At 43.9% G+C, this 18,630-nt stretch overlaps 1 protein-coding gene across 2 annotated transcripts; it reads left to right on the top strand.

Moving 5' to 3' along the window:
- Nucleotides 1-7,669: 7,669 nt before the first annotated feature.
- LOC139417991 (beta-2 adrenergic receptor-like) lies at nucleotides 7,670-12,314 on the top strand. 2 transcript variants are annotated; one of them, XM_071167045.1, is made up of 3 exons: nucleotides 7,670-7,853; nucleotides 8,067-11,538; nucleotides 11,609-12,314. In XM_071167045.1, exon 2 carries the CDS (start codon nucleotides 8,077-8,079, stop codon nucleotides 9,301-9,303), a length of 1,227 nt encoding a protein of 408 aa, XP_071023146.1. In that variant the 5' UTR covers nucleotides 7,670-7,853; nucleotides 8,067-8,076; the 3' UTR covers nucleotides 9,304-11,538; nucleotides 11,609-12,314. The 2 variants fall into 2 exon arrangements, with proteins under 2 accessions (XP_071023146.1, XP_071023147.1); XM_071167046.1 differs by having other exon boundaries at nucleotides 8,064-11,538.
- Nucleotides 12,315-18,630: the final 6,316 nt, after the last annotated feature.

Genomic DNA, 18,630 nt, shown 5'->3' with positions numbered 1-18,630 from the left:
ATTCATAAGAGACGATGCTTGGGTCAAGGCCAGGAACCCAGGCTTGGGCCCGGACTGGCAAGCTTTTAAGCAACTGAGGTATCATTGTGTAAGACGAATCAGAAAGGCTGAATCTGATTATGATGTAACCGCTCTATAAATTCTGTCACATGATTGGTTAACTCTTGAGGTTCCTAGGATCTACACCAAGCTAGGTAAATTTGATTTTAATTTTAATGCACCGTATTGCTGGAACAAAACTCTAAATACATTTCATCTTGATGTTCTGATGCCGTTCGGCAGTTTAAAGTATTGATCAGGGACTTATTTGTGGAGTAATGTAACTGTTTTTCTGGGTGATTTGAGATGTTTTATTTGCGCTCTCCATTACTGCATTTTTGAGTGTGTGGCACATTTGTATATGAGACCTAAGTCTCAATATGTCTTCGCTGTTAAAATACAAAAAATACATCTCTTGTCTCTATAGATAGGAGGTCTTTTATTATAGCTAACCTGACTTCACCCGCTCAGCATACACTGTACATTCACCTTAGCCCCGGCCGGATTTGAACCCTGCAAAACAACCCGAAACACAAATGAAAGTCAGTGTAGTTGGAAATGAACCCACGTTCCCCACATCCTTCATGTAAACACTTAGCGTGAACATCTAACATTTCTACAGACCAACTGTTTACAGAAGTGCCGTCCTGACGTACCACATGCAGGACCGCGGCTTAACAAGCCAGTGTTAAACCCTGATAGCCTTTCAATGAAGAGCCGGATTCAAAATCAACAACATCCGTGTCACTTTGTCTCCGATGTGTTAAAAGCTTGTTTTCATCCCCGTGTGGTGCTTTTGTTTTTCTGGGCCTTTTCTTGTTTTGTCAAATGGATACAAAAGTGTCATCTTCCTACAGGCCATATTCATACTATTTGAATAATGAAAGTAAAATATGCAAAAGGGGATGTTTGGAGGCAGTTGTTTACCTGGTTAGCTTTGATGATTATAGGATAGAGATGGACTACTGAGTATCTACCAAGAAAATAACTGAACCTATATTGATCCAAATATACCTTTGTGAAAAACAGATCCAAAGCAGTTCTGGAAGTTGTGAAGATTCTCAGTGACTTTGTCTGACTTGGATGACGGCGCCGGAGGAGATGGCTGCCGTCTTGTCGGCTCTTACCAACCATGCTATTTTGTTTTTTTGCGTTGTTCATAACTTACTTTGTACATAATATTGCTGCTACAGTTTCTTATGACAGAAAATAGCTTCTGGGCATCAGAACTGGGATTACTCACCTCAGATTAGACAAAGAGTTTTTCTTCAATGAGTCGGATTGGAGGGAGATACTACAGACACCCGACCAGGCCCAGATCCCAGTCATTCGCTGGAGAAGGAAACTGAGATTTTGCGGAAAAAGTTCAGGGTGCCTTGTGAGGATCAGGCGACGAGTGGCAATCCTTTGCCTTCTGTCCTGTTAATGTTCAATCGCTGGAAAATAAATGGGATGAACTGAAAGCACATATATCCTACCAACGGGACATTAAAAACTTTCAAATCTAATGTTTCACTGAGTTGTGGTTGAACAGCGACATTAAGAACATACAGCTGGCGGTTTAAACACTCTATCGGCAGGATAGAACAGCAGCCTCTGGTAAGACACGGGTCCTGAGATCCTCAAACGGTTTTACAGCTGCATCATTGAGAGCATCCTGACGGGTTGCAACACTGCCTGGTACGGCAACTGCTCGACCTCCGACCGCAAGGCATTACAGAGGGTAGTACGAACGGCCCAGTACATCACTGGGGCCAAGCTTCCTGCCATTCGGGACCTCTGACACCGCCTTGTATAGAGGAAGGCCCGAAAAATAATCAAAGACTCCAGCCACCCTAGTCATAGACTGTTCTCTCTGCTACGGCACTGCAAGTGGTACCGGAGCACCAAGTCTAGGTCCAAGAGGCTACTAAATAGCTTCTACCTCCAAGCCATAAGACTCCTGAACAGGCCCGCTTTTGTTTTTTTTTACAGCTGCTATTTTATTTATTACTTTTTTGGGGGGTATTTTCTTGGTGGAGGGCTTGTAAGTAATTATTTCACTGTATCCTGTTGTATTCGGCACGTGACAAATAAAATTGCATTTGATTTGAGTTTCAGTGAAGGCTCTTATCCTCCATCCTTTCTACGTAAAAGTCATTCGGCTCAAATCGGTCCTGAAATGGTTATCTGGAAGGAGCAAGTCCATCATTTTATTTGTTAAGTGGACCAGTCTTCCTGATTTGCTTTGGAGCACAGAAGGCTTTTATCTATAATTGACTGGAGTGCGTCTGACTATTTTCATCACTTCATTGCTTTTGAAACCATGTCTCCACTGTACCAATAAGAAATGAATCAGGTGGGAGCAAATGTTACCTTCCTTCCATGGGGACAAAGCAGATCTATGTCCATCACTGCTACTGTGGAGACGGAGTGGTCTGAAAAGGATTTCCTCACTCGCATTGTTTCCTTCATCTCGCCACATACAGCCTCTAAAGTTAGTCTGCGATTTATTCTCCAACAAAATGGCAGCTCAGCCACTTGTTTTAGTATACAGCTGGGGAAATGTAACCCCTGACATGCTCTAAATGCAAGGACTTACAGTTTCAATCTTGTCTCATTGCTGCAACTCCCTGACGGCTCACAAGGCCACGCATCCTCTGAAACCTGCCAAACTGTGTGTCTTAACACCCGCCCACTTAACCCAGAAGCCCCACCAATATGTCTGAGGAAACACACTGTTCAACTGACGACCAGGGTCGGCCCGCCACTAGGAATTGCTAGAGTCCAAAGAGCCCCCCCCCCCTGTGGCTAGGAAAAACTCCCTAGAAAGGCCAAAACATAGGAAAGAAACCTAGAGAGGAACCAGGCTATGAGGGGTGGCCAGTCCTCTTCTGGCTGTGCCGGGTGGAGATCATAACAGAACATGGCCAAGATGTTCAAATGTTCATAAATGACCAGCATGGTCAAATAATAAAAATCACAGTAGTTGTCGAGGGTGCAGCAAGTCAGCACCTCAGGAGTAAATGTCAGTTGGATTTTCATAGCCGATCATTAAGAGTATCTCTGCCACTCCTGCTGTCTCTAGAGAGTTGAAAACAGCAGGTCTGGGACAGGTAGCACGTCCGGTGAGCAGGTCAGGATTCCATAGCCACAGGCAGAACAGTTGAAACTGGAGCAGCAGCACGGCCAGGTGGACTGGGGACAGCAAGGAGTCATCATGCCAGGTAGTCCTGAGGCATGGTCCTAGGGCTCAGGTCCTCAGAGAGAAAGAGAGAATTAGAGAGAGTCAAATCAAATCAAATCAAATCAAATTTATTTATATAGCCCTTCGTACATCAGCTGATATCTCAAAGTGCTGTACAGAAACCCAGCCTAAAACCCCAAACAGCAAGCAATGCAGGTGTAGAAGCACGGTGGCTAGGAAAAACTCCCTAGAAAGGCCAAAACCTAGGAAGAAACCTAGAGAGGAACCAGGCTATGTGGGGTGGCCAGTCCTCTTCTGGCTGTGCCGGGTGGAGATTATAACAAAACATGGTCAAGATGTTCAAATGTTCATAAATGACCAGCATGGTCGAATTATAATAAGGCAGAATAGTTGAAACTGGAGCAGCAGCACAGTCAGGTGGACTGGGGACAGCAAGGAGTCATCATGTCAGGTAGTCCTGGGGCATGGTCCTATGGCTCAGGTCAGTTGAAACTGGAGCAGCAGCACAGCCAGGTGGACTGGGGACAGCAAGGAGTCATCATGTCAGGTAGTCCTGGGGCATGGTCCTAGGGCTCAGGTCCTCCGAGAGAGAGAAAGAGAGAAGGAGAGAATTAGAGAACGCACACTTAGATTCACACAGGACACCGAATAGGACAGGAGAAGTACTCCAGATATAACAAACTGACCCTAGCCCCCCGACACATAAACTACTGCAGCATAAATACTGGAGGCTGAGACAGGAGGGGTCAGGAGACACTGTGGCCCCATCCGAGGACACCCCCGGACAGGGCCAAACAGGAAGGATATAACCCCACCCAGAGAGCATACTTAAATTCACACAGGACACCGGATAAGACAGGAGAAGTACTCCAGATATAACAAACTGACCCTAGCCCCCCGACACATAAACTACTGCAGCATAAATACTGGAGGCTGAGACAGGAGGGTTCAGGAGACACTGTGGCCCCATCCGATGATACCCCCGGACAGGGCCAAACAGGAAGGATATAACCCCACCCACTTTGCCAAAGCACAGCCCCTACACCACTAGAGGGATATCTTCAACCACCAACTTACCATCCTGAGACAAGGCCGAGTATAGCCCACAAAGATCTCCGCCACTGCACAACCCAAGGGGGGGCGCCAACCCAGACAAGATGCCGTCAGTGACTCAACCCATTCAAGTGACGCACCCCTCCTAGGGACGGCATGAAAGAGCACCAGTAAGCCAGTGATTCAGCCCCTGTACTAGGGTTATGGGTTATTATGAATCCATAATGAATACACCCCTGAATACCAGATCCCAGATCAAGCCAAGCCAAGCTTACCTTGGCTTGGCTAAGTGAAAATAAAAGGGGGAAAAATACAACAAAATATAGCTAGCTCTTTTTCTTGCTGCTCTTTTCATTTTGAAGGAATTAATCTGTTAGCTATTATATTTCTCTGAGTCAACTACTCACCACCTTTTATGCACTACAGTGCTAGCTAGCTGTAGCTTATGATTTTAGTACTAGATTAATTCTCTGACCCTTTGATTGGCTGGACAACATGTCAGTTCATGCTGCAGCAGCTCTGATAGGTTGGAGGACGTCCTCCGGACGTAATTGCTGTTTAAGTCCATGGAATGGGGTGAGAACCATGAGCCTCCTAGGTTTTGTATTGAAGTCAATGTACGCAGAGGAGGGCGGAAACTAGCTGTACTCCGTGGTACCCTTCTGAGTGCTGTTGAGGCTACTGTAGACATTCATTGCAAAACAGTATGTTTTAAACAATTTATTTGGTGATGTGAATATATTTAGTATAGTTTTATTTAAAAAATAATAACTTTCATTATTTTTATTTTAGTGAAATTCACTGAGGAGGATGGTCCTCCCCTTCCTCCTCTGAGGAGACTCCACTGCCAACCACCCTCCTATAGTATGAGATGTATGCCTGAGAAAACAGGCAGGCTCTCCCTCTCTCCCTCAGCAGGAACCAGGGTTAAGCTGCACCACTTCCCCTGGACAATAACAGTCCCTCCACGTCTCATCACTCTGACCTTACACGGAGGTTGTGTCCAAATTGGCACACTCTTCACTATATAATGTTCCACTTCGACCTGGGCCCATAGGGTTCTGATCAAAATAAATGCACTGTGTAGGGAATAGGGTTCCATTTGGAACCAGCTGACAGTCTATCAGAGTGCATGTGCCCTGCTGTCTGCTGGGTGTCTCCTTCCTGTGGAAAGGACCTCAGTAAACCCTTTCATTTCCTCTTTGCCGCCTAATGAACCTTTCCAGAAGCTGCTGCTAACGTGCAACACTGGTGGAGTTGTTTTGAGAATGGGGATGAAGCCTTAGCCTCATTGTTACACTGGATGTTGTAGATGTGTCTCCTGGGTTAGATCACAGAGCTCATGCCACTTGGCTCTTAGTCACAGTAAAATTTCTCTCATAGGCAGGATGCAGTTATACAGGGGTGCAGATACTGCAAAAACTGTGCTGTCACTTCACGAGAAACTGCATCTGGTGCGATATTTACAGTAAACTGTGCTGTCACTTCACGAGAAACTGCCTCTGGCGCGATATTTACAGTAAACTGTGCTGTCACTTCACGAGAAACTGCATCTGGCGCGATATTTACAGTAAACTGTGCTGTCACTTCACGAGAAACTGCATCTGGCGCGATATTTACAGTAAACTGGGCTGTCACTTCACGAGAAACTGCATCTGGAGCGATATTTACAGTAAACTGTGCTGTCACTTCACGAGAAACTGTATCTGGCGCGATATTTACAGTAAACTGTGCTGTCACTTCACGAGAAACTGCATCTGGCGCGATATTTACAGTAAAGGCAGGTTATTGTAGTACTACATAAATAAGTGAATTCGCTGTGTTTATTGTGTTGTCTACAAAGTGGTTGACACAATCTATGCATTTTTGCATATGACGTATATGAAGTGCTTATGTTCAATTGCATGGATTTTCTTCATTTACTGGTTCCATTTGAGCGTGAACAGGATATAATGGAAGATAATGTAGTTCCATGATCAGAAAGTGCCTCTAAACACTAACTTCATTAGATACTGAATGAGGTTTAGATCCATGTAGCTCTTCTCTCTCCCCGGTCACAGCTCTTCTCTCTCCCCGGTCACAGCTCTTCTCTCTCCCCAGTCACAGCTCTTCTCTCTCCCCGGTCACAGCTCTTCTCTCTCCACGGTCACAGCTCTTCTCTCTCCCTGTTTTTCAACAGGACAATGACCCAACACACCTCCAGGCCAGTCACAGCTCTTCTCTCTCCACGGTCACAGCTCTTCTCTCTCCACGGTCACAGCTCTTCTCTCTCCACAGTCACAGCCTTTCTCTCTCCACGGTCACAGCTCTTCTCTCTCCACGGTCACAGCTCTTCTCTCTCCACGGTCACAGCTCTTCTCTCTCTTCTCGGTCTAACAGCTCTTCTCTCTCCACTGTCACAGTACTGTACTGTATGTCCTGAGACACAATGCAAACCAAACAACTATTTTTGGGGGGTAGGGTATGTAAAACACAAATATGCTACTGTGTTAATTTGTTTAAGTGTGTTTCTACATAAAACCAGATCTATGTGGTGGAGCTAGCCATGCAGTCAGTTAATGATAATATAATATATGCCATTTAGTAGACGCTTTTATCCAAATTGACTGACAGTAGCGTGTGCGTACGTTTTCATATGGGTTGTCCCAGCGGGAATCAAACCCACAATCTTGGCAGTGCAAGTGTTCCACCAACTGAGACACAGACAACCACAGAGAATCTACTATACCCATGTCCAATGGACTATACCTTATGTCTCTGTTTTCAGTTGGAATATGGTTGAGATTTAGGTCAGGAAGTGTGAAAGAAGTCTATTGACATCACATGACATAATTATGCTCTGCATGACAACCCTATAGAACAGTATGTAGGTTGTCCATATACGTTGCTCTGTTTGTTGTGTTTGTCTCCAGCAGAGTTAGCTGCAGTACTATTATGTTGCTAGGTGAACAACCCTTTCCTTTTCAAAGCATTTTCAAAACAAAGGCCAGGAAGCAGAATTTGGAGTGAAAGTTCAATTACTTAATTTCTAATCACCTTGTCCAGTGTGTTGTTGCCAAGAGTGAAGGTAGATTTTTAGATTTTTTTGGAACAAAAGAATAATCTAGCATGGTTAATTTAATGACGTACAACTTGTATCACAATCACAACAGCAGTTTCTTTGATTTATCTGATTACATTTTTTTAAAAATATTTTCCTTTACAAATATTACAGATAAAAACAAAGTTACATAATGTTAATTTGACTTGATTCTGTGGAAAAACATGACTGTGTTTTAAAAGGAACTGTTATTCACTTCTCCTGTGGTCTGCCTGCCTGCTGATTGGCTGCTGCCAGAGTGTGATGTCATTCTTGCCTGCTATAAGAGCACTGACTAGGTCGGGAACAACATTCAACAGTGACAGAGTGGTGTTAGAACACAGAGCAAGTGGGACTGTTAATGTGTGTGACACGGCAAAAGAGGAAGGGAGAACATTTCTAATGAAGTATAAACACCTAATTGGAGCTACAACGTATTTTTATCCAAAAAAGGAATACTTTTAGATTTATGGGAGACCAGGAGAACATTTGGAGGTTGGTAAACTACTTCAAGATTAAGTATTCAATTAAATTGCCTCTAAGAAATCTTGGATGAAATTACTCAGAATTGATCAATCCTCACTCATGCTTCCTACCTTGACTTTATACACATTACATTTACACTAGCTTATAAACCTAAATGGTTTATTCTTTGTTTTATGGGTGTCTTTGACAATACGTTTCTTCTTATCTAATCTCTTCAAGCAGCCCATAGATCATGGAGAATGTGAGCACGTCTGCCTTGTTCAACCTATCGGACCTACCAGTGGAGATGAACTCGTCGTCTCACCAGTGGTCTTACTCGGAGTACAGCGAGGCCGAGGCAGTGCTGCTGGGCATCATCATGGCCCTGCTGGTTTTGGGCATCGTCTTTGGCAACGTGCTGGTCATCACCGCCATCGTGCGCTTCCAGCGGCTGCAGACAGTTACCAACATGTTCATCACGTCTCTGGCCTGTGCTGATCTGGTCATGGGCCTGCTGGTGGTGCCCTTCGGTGCCTGCTACATCCTCCTCAACACCTGGCACTTTGGCAGCTTCCTGTGCGAGTTCTGGACGGCGGCAGACGTCTTGTGTGTGACGGCCAGCATCGAGACGCTGTGTGTGATCGCGCTGGACCGTTATCTGGCCATCACATCGCCGCTGCGATACCCGTCCCTGCTGACCAAGCACAAGGCGTGCGTGGTGGTTGTGACGGTGTGGGGCGTGGCCGCCCTAATCTCCTTCCTGCCAATCCACATGAAATGGTGGGTGTCTGACGAGCCCGAGGCGCTCAGCTGCCTGGAGAACGCCCACTGCTGTGACTTCAACACCAACGCAGCCTACGCCGTTGCCTCCTCTGTCGTCTCCTTCTACATCCCACTGGCGGTCATGGCCTTCGTCTACGGACGTGTCTTCCAGGAGGCCAGGAAGCAGCTGCAGAAGATACGTGGCAGCGAGGGACGGTTCCACGCCCAGATTATCAACAACAACAAGGGGCAGGATGGTGGGGGAGGAGGAGGGGGGAACGGGAAGAGGCCAAAGTTCTGTCTGAAGGAACACAAAGCCCTGAAGACGTTGGGGATCATCATGGGAACCTTTACTCTCTGCTGGCTGCCATTCTTCGTGCTCAACGTGGCCGTGACCATCTGGAAGGTGGACAACATTAAAATGCCATTCAGGATATTGAACTGGATAGGATACGCCAACTCAGCATTCAACCCCCTCATATACTGCAGGAGTCCTGAGTTCAGGTACGCCTTCCAGGAGATTCTGTGCCTAAGAGGGACTGCTTTCCCCACTAATGAATACATATACAGAGGACACAGTTTGCAGGTTAGCCCTAAGGATAAGCCAGGCAGCTCTATACATGATACTGGGACCATGGAGCTGAGTACTGGCTCTCGGTCTAGTGTCCCCAACACAAACAGGAATTGCAATAAACCTTCACTTGCCTCCATTGTCTGAATCGCAGGTTGTTACCAGTAGACTTGTCTTTCTCGTTTAGTCAGACCTGGTGAGCAGACATGGGATAGGAAAAGACATGTGAATCTATTTCCATACTTAAATGTGTTACTATAAGAATATTATTCTAGTAATGTGTAGGTTATTAAGTGTTTGTTATATGTTTCATCTTAATATTGAACAGTCTGAAAAAGACTAAGGAAGTATTGTTTGTGGATGTGATCATGTGTACGTGTAGTTTGTAGACATGAGTATGTGCACATGTCATGTACTCTAGTGCTTGTGTCTGTGTGTATTTCAACACCAGGGTTCAGGTACTAAGTTCATGTCTCCAGTTTGGTTGCACCAAAAAAAAAAAAATCTACCTCATTAGCATTGTTTTTGATTCATCTCCATCTCAAAGAGCTTCAAGAACAAATCATTATAATCTGTTTGTATGAAAATGAATAATGTTGTCTGTCAGTTGAACTGGCTGTTCTTTGCTGGCAGTGGTCTGAAAGACATGGAAAGGCCAGGGTAGGAAAGGTCCAGAGAATTAAGAGATCAAATTAGGGTTCTACAGTAATATATGTCCCTCCCACTTGTGCCTGTAGCCAGCCCTCTGTCTGTAACACATTCCATATTGATCTGGGTCTCTCCCAGGGGCTTCTGTCTGTCTGTGGGATTCTGAACGCTCCCTCGGCCACGGCCCACAAATCCAACTCTCTGACGAGTGACGGCAGGTGCATATCATCACAGGCAGGCACTATTACCAGCTGCACCGCACCAAAAAACATTTAAACAAACACTCACGCTGCTCTGTCCCACTCCCTCCAGCCACCACCTTCAATACCTCAACCTTCACCTTCTCTAAAACACCATTTAATAAGTGTGGTTACATACGCATGTCCTGCCGCCCCTCAGACGGTGTGTGTAAGGACACACAGACAGACAAGCCTCAATAACCCACGGTATAGGTCAGAGCAGCAGTACCTTAATGCTGGGTAGTATGACCACCATTGTACGTCATTCTGACACCAATACCCAGCCAGTAAATTTAGACTGTAAAGTTATATTTAGTGATTGCTTTTACACTCTACCTTGCTGCTTCTCTGTGTTATTGGTTGTTAAATGCGACCGTGGGAACGGTTGTTGTTGTTGTGCTGCTCTCCGCTGTTGCTCTAGTGTTTCAAGTTGTATTTTTGGGGAGGTTTTATTTATTTATTTATTTGCTGTTGTGAAGCTACAGTGTTTACAGAGATTCCTGGACAAGCTGTCTGATTTGGGAGACAAACAGAATGTAGTAATAGATATACGCAATGTACTAACATAGCGAAAATATAAGGAAATAAACCACTACAGTAAGGGAGAGTGGGGGAAGTTGAGCCACCCTTCGTTTCTAGGAAACCATACACAACATTAATCATGTGAGCAGATATTTAGGAAGAGGTCATCATTTCATGGAGTCTGTGAAGGAAGAAACCACAGAGTCAAAGTCAAATATATTGTCTTAAAGGTTTCATGATGCTTTTATCTAAACCAAGGTTTTAAGACTTTTATACATCTGTTGGGGTCTCTATAAGTTTCAATATGAGGTCATTAACCTGCATGAAAATGAATCCTTGTAGCTGTGGGGGCTAATAAAGACTAAATGTTTGCCTTGGGGTAAATTGAGCCAATGGCCCCATTCAAATGATGATTGCATTTGGTCAGTTTTATGCATAGTATCTCTGCAGTGTGTCTTACATATGAACTCAACATTGTTACAGAGCAGACATAATCATGCCCCGTGTATACAAACATAAAACAGGCTCTGGAGAGCAGCCAAGGAAGTGAGAGAAGGGATGAAGTCCATTTGAACAGCAGCAAGGGATGAACAAACAGACTGAATGACACTGAGGAGGTACATTAACAAAGAAGACTATTAACATGTACCTGTGTGAAAGAGAGGCTATGACAGAGTAGCAGAGACACACCAGGTCTTATCTGATGACATGGAGTCTCAGCTTGATAAAGAGAGGCTATGATAGAGTAGCAGAGACACACCAGGTCTTATCTGATGACATGGAGTCTCAGCTTGATAAAGAGAGGCTACGATAGAGTAGCAGAGACACACCAGGTCTTATCTGATGACATGGAGTCTCAGCTTGATAAAGAGAGGCTATGATAGAGTAGCAGAGACACACCAGGTCTTATCTGATGACATGGAGTCTCAGCTTGATAAAGAGAGGCTATGATAGAGTAGCAGAGACACACCAGGTCTTATCTGATGACATGGAGTCTCAGCTTGATAAAGAGAGGCTATGAAAGAGTAGCAGAGACACACCAGGTCTTATCTGATGACATGGAGTCTGAGCTTGATAAAGAGAGGTTATCTGATGACATGGAGTCTCAGCTTGATTAACATAGCAAGAATCTCACAGACCAGTTTCATGGGCTTAGTAGCCTTTAATGTAGAGAACTGCCTACGAAACAACCTCCCTTTCCCAGACAACTGGTCGACAAATGGAAGGGTAAGTGATATTGAAAAGATAGATCTATATCTTAATGTACACCCCCATTCCATGAATTAAACTTTGACCTACCAGCACTATCACCCACTGTCACAGGACACCATCACCCACGGTCACAGGACACCAACACCCACTGTCACAGGACACCATCACCCACTGTCACAGGACACCATCACCCACTGTTACAGGACACCAACACCCACTGTCACAGGACACCATCACCCACTGTCACAGGACACCATCACCCACTTACCCCAATGCGGCTTAACTTACTCTGTCCCTATTCTCAATTTACAACTTACCCCAAAGCCAGGAATCCACTTTTTTTGGACAAGCTATGTTTTCAAAACTCTATGTAGATATATATTTTTTTAGAAAGAATGCTACATTTCTCTTGAGGTGTGATGCTGAATGTAAAAAAAAAAAAATGTCTCAACTTACCCCACTCTCCCCTATATCTTTTGCAGAATTTGCACATATTCTTGTCTAAGAATGATCAAATGTAAGATTGGAACTTGCAGATGTTCTAGGTAGGTAGGTGGGTGGGTAGGTAGGTGGTTGGGTGGGTAGGTAGGTAGGTGGGTAGGTAGGTAGGGTAGGTAGGTAGGTAGGTAGGTAGGTAGGTAGGTAGGTAGGTAGGTAGGTAGGTAGGTAGGTAGGTAGGTAGGTAGGTTGGGTGGGTAGGTAGGTAGGTAGGTGGGTAGGTGGGTGGGTAGGTAGGTAGGTAGGTATGTAGGTAGGTAGGTAGGTGGTTGGGTGGGTAGGTAGGTAGGTAGGTAGGTAGGTAGGTAGGTGGGTAGGTAGGTAGGGTAGGTAGGTAGGTAGGTAGGTAGGTAGGTAGGTAGGTAGGTAGGTAGGTAGGTAGGTTGGGTGGGTAGGTAGGTAGGTAGGTGGGTAGGTGGGTGGGTAGGTAGGTAGGTAGGTATGTAGGTAGGTAGGTAGGTGGTTGGGTGGGTAGGTAGGTAGGTAGGTAGGTAGGTAGGTAGGTTGGGTGGGTAGGTAGGTAGGTAGGTGGGTAGGTGGGTGGGTAGGTAGGTAGGTAGGTATGTAGGTAGGTAGGTAGGTGGTTGGGTGGGTAGGTAGGTAGGTAGGTAGGTAGGTAGGTAGGTAGGTGGGTAGGTAGGTAGGGTAGGTAGGTAGGTAGGTAGGTAGGTAGGTAGGTAGGTAGGTAGGTAGGTAGGTAGGTAGGTTGGGTGGGTAGGTAGGTAGGTAGGTGGGTAGGTGGGTGGGTAGGTAGGTAGGTAGGTAGGTATGTAGGTAGGTAGGTAGGTGGTTGGGTGGGTAGGTAGGTAGGTAGGTAGGTAGGTAGGTAGGTAGGTAGGTAGGTAGGTAGGTAGGTAGGTGGGTAGGTAGGTAGGTAGGTAGGTGGTTGGGTAGGTAGGTAGGTGGTTAGGTAGGTAGGTAGGTAGGTAGGTGGGTGGGTAGGTAGGTAGGTGGGTAAGTAGGTAGGTAGGTGGGTAGGTGGGTGGGTAGGAAGGTAGGTAGGTAGGTAGGTAGGTAGGTAGGTGGGTGGGTGGGTGGGTGGGTGGGTAGGTAGGTAGGTAGATGGGTAGGTAGGTGGGTGGGTGGGTGGGTGGGTGGGTGGGTGGGTGGGTGGGTAGGTAGGTAGGTAGGTGGGTAAGTAAGTAGGTAGGTAGGTAGGTAGGTGGGTAGGTGGGTGGGTAGGTGCTCTCAGTGATGATGAACGCTGTAGGTGTCCTCAACTTTTTTGCAGATTTTGTCCAGGTGTTACTGAAAGAAACCTCTAAAACACGTGATTCAGCCTGTAATGAACACAGCTACTCACTTTTACATTTTAAAATTATTTTTCCTTTTATTTAACTAAGCAAGTCAGTTAAGAACAAATTCTTACTTTCAATGACGGCCTAGGAACAGTGGGTTAACTGCCTGTTCAGGGGTAGAACCACAGATTTGTACCTGTCAGCTCGGGGGTTTGAACTTGCAACCTTCCGGTTACTAGTCCAACGCTCTAACCACTAGGCTACCCTGCTGCCCCATATATTGAAACTTATAGAGAACATAGACTGTATCGCACCCTCACGTCAGCCAGCGAAGTGAAAAAAGTTACTCTAAAATGGCCTCATCATGCACTGACTGTAAATATTTAGAATGCTTCAAACAATTTCTTAGTGTATAGGTCTGTACTAAACCCTGTTACTTTACAACTACTTAGATAGCTAGTGATGTGTGTGTAGGTGTCTGTCTGCTTGTGCTAACTGTCTGAATATTTAGTTAACCTTTTATTTTGACAGGGAGTCATGCTGAGACCAAGGTCTCTTGTACAGATGAGCCCTGTACACACATCAATATACACATCAATATACACATCAATATCACATCAATACATGAAAAGCAGAACACAATCATAGAAAACAAACACATTCTTCAGTACAAAGGTCCTCAACCAGCCTTTTGAATTGCTTTAGAGGCACCAATTCATCACATTTTTTTTTTAGATCGAAGGGATCCCCAGAGATAGCCATCCATGAGACCGGGTCTGGTATCTTGTAAGTTAACAATGAAGATAGGTATGGTGGACGTTTGTGCAAGAGGGCTTTATAAACAAAAAGAGTGCAAGACTTCTACTTTCTGATACAGAATACAGTGATGTGTGCTGAACCTATTGCCCGTAATAAACCGTAGTGTGTCCAATAGCTTCAATACAGTGGCAGCTGCATTTATATGGACAATATCTGCATCGTCTATAACCGGTATGAATGTTGACTGAATGATTTGTTTTCTCCTGTCTAATGAAAGGCATAATTCTATTCCTGTAGAATTCATGACCTATTCCATTTTAATTCTTCATTTCTTAACTAATTCGTCAATCCAGATGCCCAGATATTTACAAGCAGGGACATGGTCAATGAGGGCATCAACCAATGTACATATCCAGAATATTCATTAATCATCATATCCATTATTACGTGATTTGGAGAATAAGAGTTTGCTCAGACAATGGTGCTTTGGAGGTTTGATTTCATAGGAAAACACGAGGTACTGTATGTGTCACTAACTCACCCTCGTTGTTATGGACACAAGGACACTTTTGATGTGTGTACTGTAAATGTGAATAACGTATTATCCTTGCATTGCAAAATGTTACCATTAATATATTGTGTATAACTTGAGATACGTAGCTACAAAAGTACGAGACATGGTCTTAGATATTTACATACCAAAATTATTTAATTCTACTGAAAACTTGTCATTTGCCAAATGAAATTACTGTACATTCTCAGAGTTAACAAAGGCAGAATATTTTACAGCTGGAAATTTTTTATTAGAAATAATATTTGCTAGAAATATTAGCAGTCAATTTTATTTAGTTGAATATTTATTTTCATGTCTGACGTGCTAGGTCTGAGATTAAACCCATTTGTGTCTGTTCTGTTCTAAGACCTGGTTCTGTGTAGTGAGAGAGCACACTGCCCCCCTCTGGTAAGGCTGTTAACTGGAGCAGGCAGGAGGATCCGTCAACACTGTTTATAACCATATTTTCCAGTCCAACGCTTATTCTCACCCCTGCTGCTCCCCAGCCCTTTTATAAAGACGTCCTGTTGCTAAGGCCAGTGTCTTACATTACAGGACAGGACATTGCGCCTGGATTCCATGAACAACATTACATTTCATATGCCCACAGCTGTTGTGCACTGGGAAGCACTGAGGCAGGCATGAGAAGGACTGACTGGTGGAGTTCGTCTACAGGGGTTCACACATCTCTTCTGACAAGGAGACGAGAAAGATGCAATGGAAACAGCTGTGTCCATGTTGGACAATAACACTCACTGCCTCTGACCACTGATCAAAGAAACTGAGTTTACATTTCTCAATCTCTGCTGGCCTGATATGAGTCCCAATCTAATGCTCCAGGGAATGTGGCATTGCAGGTTCCACACTGTAGCTGTTGCCATGATGGTAAAACGATGTACAGTTTCAATTGCATACCTTTTAGTCATGTGAATCAATTCTGCAAGTGTAATGTATTTCAAACATTCTGTATTTGCTATTACCTTATAGAGCAGGGGTATTCAACCGGGGGTCCACGGCCCCCTAGGGGCCCACAGAGGTGCTGCTGGGGGTCTGCAAAATATATATACAATTATATATATATATTTGTAAAAATATTTTAATGAATGTCGTTAGCAACAACAGAATAAATAAAATTAGAATGTCATACCTACAGTAGAAATAGGAGAATATCTTATTTCTTATGATGGTAATTGTATTTCTAAACTCCTAATATTGAGCGAATTACATTCATTAGAGCCAACTACACTCATGCACCTGCAAATCAAGTAAATCAAAAATGTATTTGTCATATGCTTCGTAAACGACAGGTGTAGACTAACAGTGAAATGCTTCCGTACTAACACCTTCCCAGCATTGCAGATAGAAAAAAACAGGAAATAATAACACGATGAATAAATAGACAACCAGTGTTGCTGGCTGCTGCTAAGTTTTCTTGACTTGGATAAATGTTTTGCCATCACATGGCTAACCCTTGTTTAACCAGCTAAACAGCTGCTCCTAGCAAAAAATGTGTTTGGAGTTACCTTTCTAACTAATAGGCTAGAGTTTACACTTCCTCTTCTAATTATAATGTGGGAAGGTCAAAATAATGAAACTATCTACCAAATGTATTAATTTTAAAATGTTGATTACTTCTTACTTCACCTGATGATAAGACATGTGATATATTTTGTTGCTAATGTACAGTACCATTCAAAAGTTTGGACACAGTTTTTCTTTAGTTTTACTGTTTTCTACATGGTAGAATAATAGTGAAGACATCAAAACTGTGAAATAACACATATGGAATCATGTAGTAACCAAAAAAGTTTAAAAAAACGGAAAATATATTTTATATTTGAAATGCTTCAAAGTAACCACTCTTTGCCTTGTTGACAGCTTTGCACACTCTTGGCATTCTCTCAACCAGCTTCATGAGGTAGTCACCTGGAATGCATTTCAATTAACAGGTGTGCCTTCTTAAAAGTTAATTTGTGGAATTTATTTCCTTCTTAATACGTTTGAGCCAATCAGTTGTGTTGTGACAAGGTTGGGGTGGGTATACAGAAGATAGCCCTATTTGGTAAAAGACCAAGTCCATATCATGGCAAGAACAGCTCAAATAAGCAAGGAGAAATGACAGTCCCATCATTACTTTAAGAAATGAAAGTCAGTCAATATGGAACATTTCAAGAACTTTGAAAGTTTCTTCAAGTGCAGTTGCACAAACCATCAAGCGCTATGATGAAACTGGCTCTCGTGAGGACCGCCACGGGAAAGGAAGACCCAGAGGTACCTCTGCTGCAGGGGATAAATTCATTAGAGTTACCAGCCTCAGAAATTGCAGCCCAAATAAATCATAGGAGGGGGTCTCTGGGTCGCCGGTTTTCCTGGGAGGGGGTTCCATTGGTCACCTATTTCCTGGGAGGGGGTCCCTGGGCAAGAAATGGTTGAAGACCCTTGTTGTAGAGCCACGGCTTCTTTCTGCATTGTTCCACTTTATCAGTGTGTGGGTCTGCTGCTGCCAGCCAGTGTTATGATTATTGTATATATTATCATAAACAGAAGTGTTTTATCTGGTAACTGGAGAGACCTGTACTACTGACCAAGAATACAATCTGGAGGTGATCCATTTCCCATGCTGCATGTCAGTCACACAGTATGGTGTAAGTAATCTAGCACCATTCCTTGTTGTTCAAAATGATCTACTGTATCGGCATTGATGCTTTATTTATTTTTTACGGCGGTCATTGTGTATGTGTACATTTAGGTTGAACTAATGTGATATGGTATTTGTATTTAATAAATCTAAATTTTTTGCAGTTGTATGAATCTATTTGTATCTATCGGCAAACTAGACAGTCTTTTAAATACTGAGAAAAGTGTGCACACACACACACACACACACACACACACACACACACACACACACACACACACACACACACACACTTTGGCTGACTTTTGTGTGTCAACCTCTTATCAGTCTCAGTGGGGCATCAGCCAGTAACCCTAGGTAACCCCAGGTAACCCAGGACAATGAGAAGAGATTTTCTGGGAGTTCCCTGGTCTGCTATGTAGTAAATAGATCCAATCCAGCTAATCTACCCCACCTGCTGCCAGATTGTCTCACTCTAATACCCAGATCAAAGCACCAAGCCCAGTGCTTAACCAGAGCCTGTAGGCCTGGACACTAACCAGCAGGATTGTTGGCCAGGGCCATAGACCTGTAGCCACAATAGAGACCAGTGACAGACAGATCACACAGATGAAATGTGACTTCTAGTCCAATGTTTTGCATTTCTCTGCTCTGAGCTAATCATGAAGTTTTATCAGATCCTCTGACTCATGGTCTTTGAGGAGAGTAATGTTCACCATCTGTTTACATGGCTGTCGGCCAGCTGTAGGGGATGGTAGTGGACTCGCTGCCCAGCCTGTAGCTATGTACTCTCTGCTTTTTGGAAGTTTGACTACATTATTTTCCCTCCTGTGCTGTGGGTCATCTTGGATTATTAGCCCAGCTGTTTATATCCAGGTTATGAGTTATGCTGAGAAAGATGAGATTAGTTGTAGTAGCTATCTACTGTACTATGTATAGTTCTCAATGTTAGTAAATGTTAGTTAGCAGAATATACAATATCCCTGTCAGTGTTTTGGGTGCCAAAGCAAAATTTCTGACACCAAGCCACCTGTAGACTATCAAAGACTAATGAGACAGTTAAACGACACCAACTGAACTCACACACCCTTGCAATTAATATCTGTTTTGCTGTGCTTGACAACCGGTAAGGGTGAGAGATACATATGGCTTGAATGGCATATTCAT

Source organism: Oncorhynchus clarkii, chromosome 10, assembly GCF_045791955.1.
Source record: "Oncorhynchus clarkii lewisi isolate Uvic-CL-2024 chromosome 10, UVic_Ocla_1.0, whole genome shotgun sequence".
Taxonomy (NCBI): domain Eukaryota; kingdom Metazoa; phylum Chordata; class Actinopteri; order Salmoniformes; family Salmonidae; genus Oncorhynchus; species Oncorhynchus clarkii.
This window is presented reverse-complemented; position numbering and strand designations above follow the sequence as displayed.

Excerpts from the sequence above, each read along its gene's own strand:
- LOC139417991 (XM_071167045.1), top strand. The coding sequence starts at position 8,077 with ATGGAGAATGTGAGCACGTCTGCCTTGTTCAACCTATCGGACCTACCA.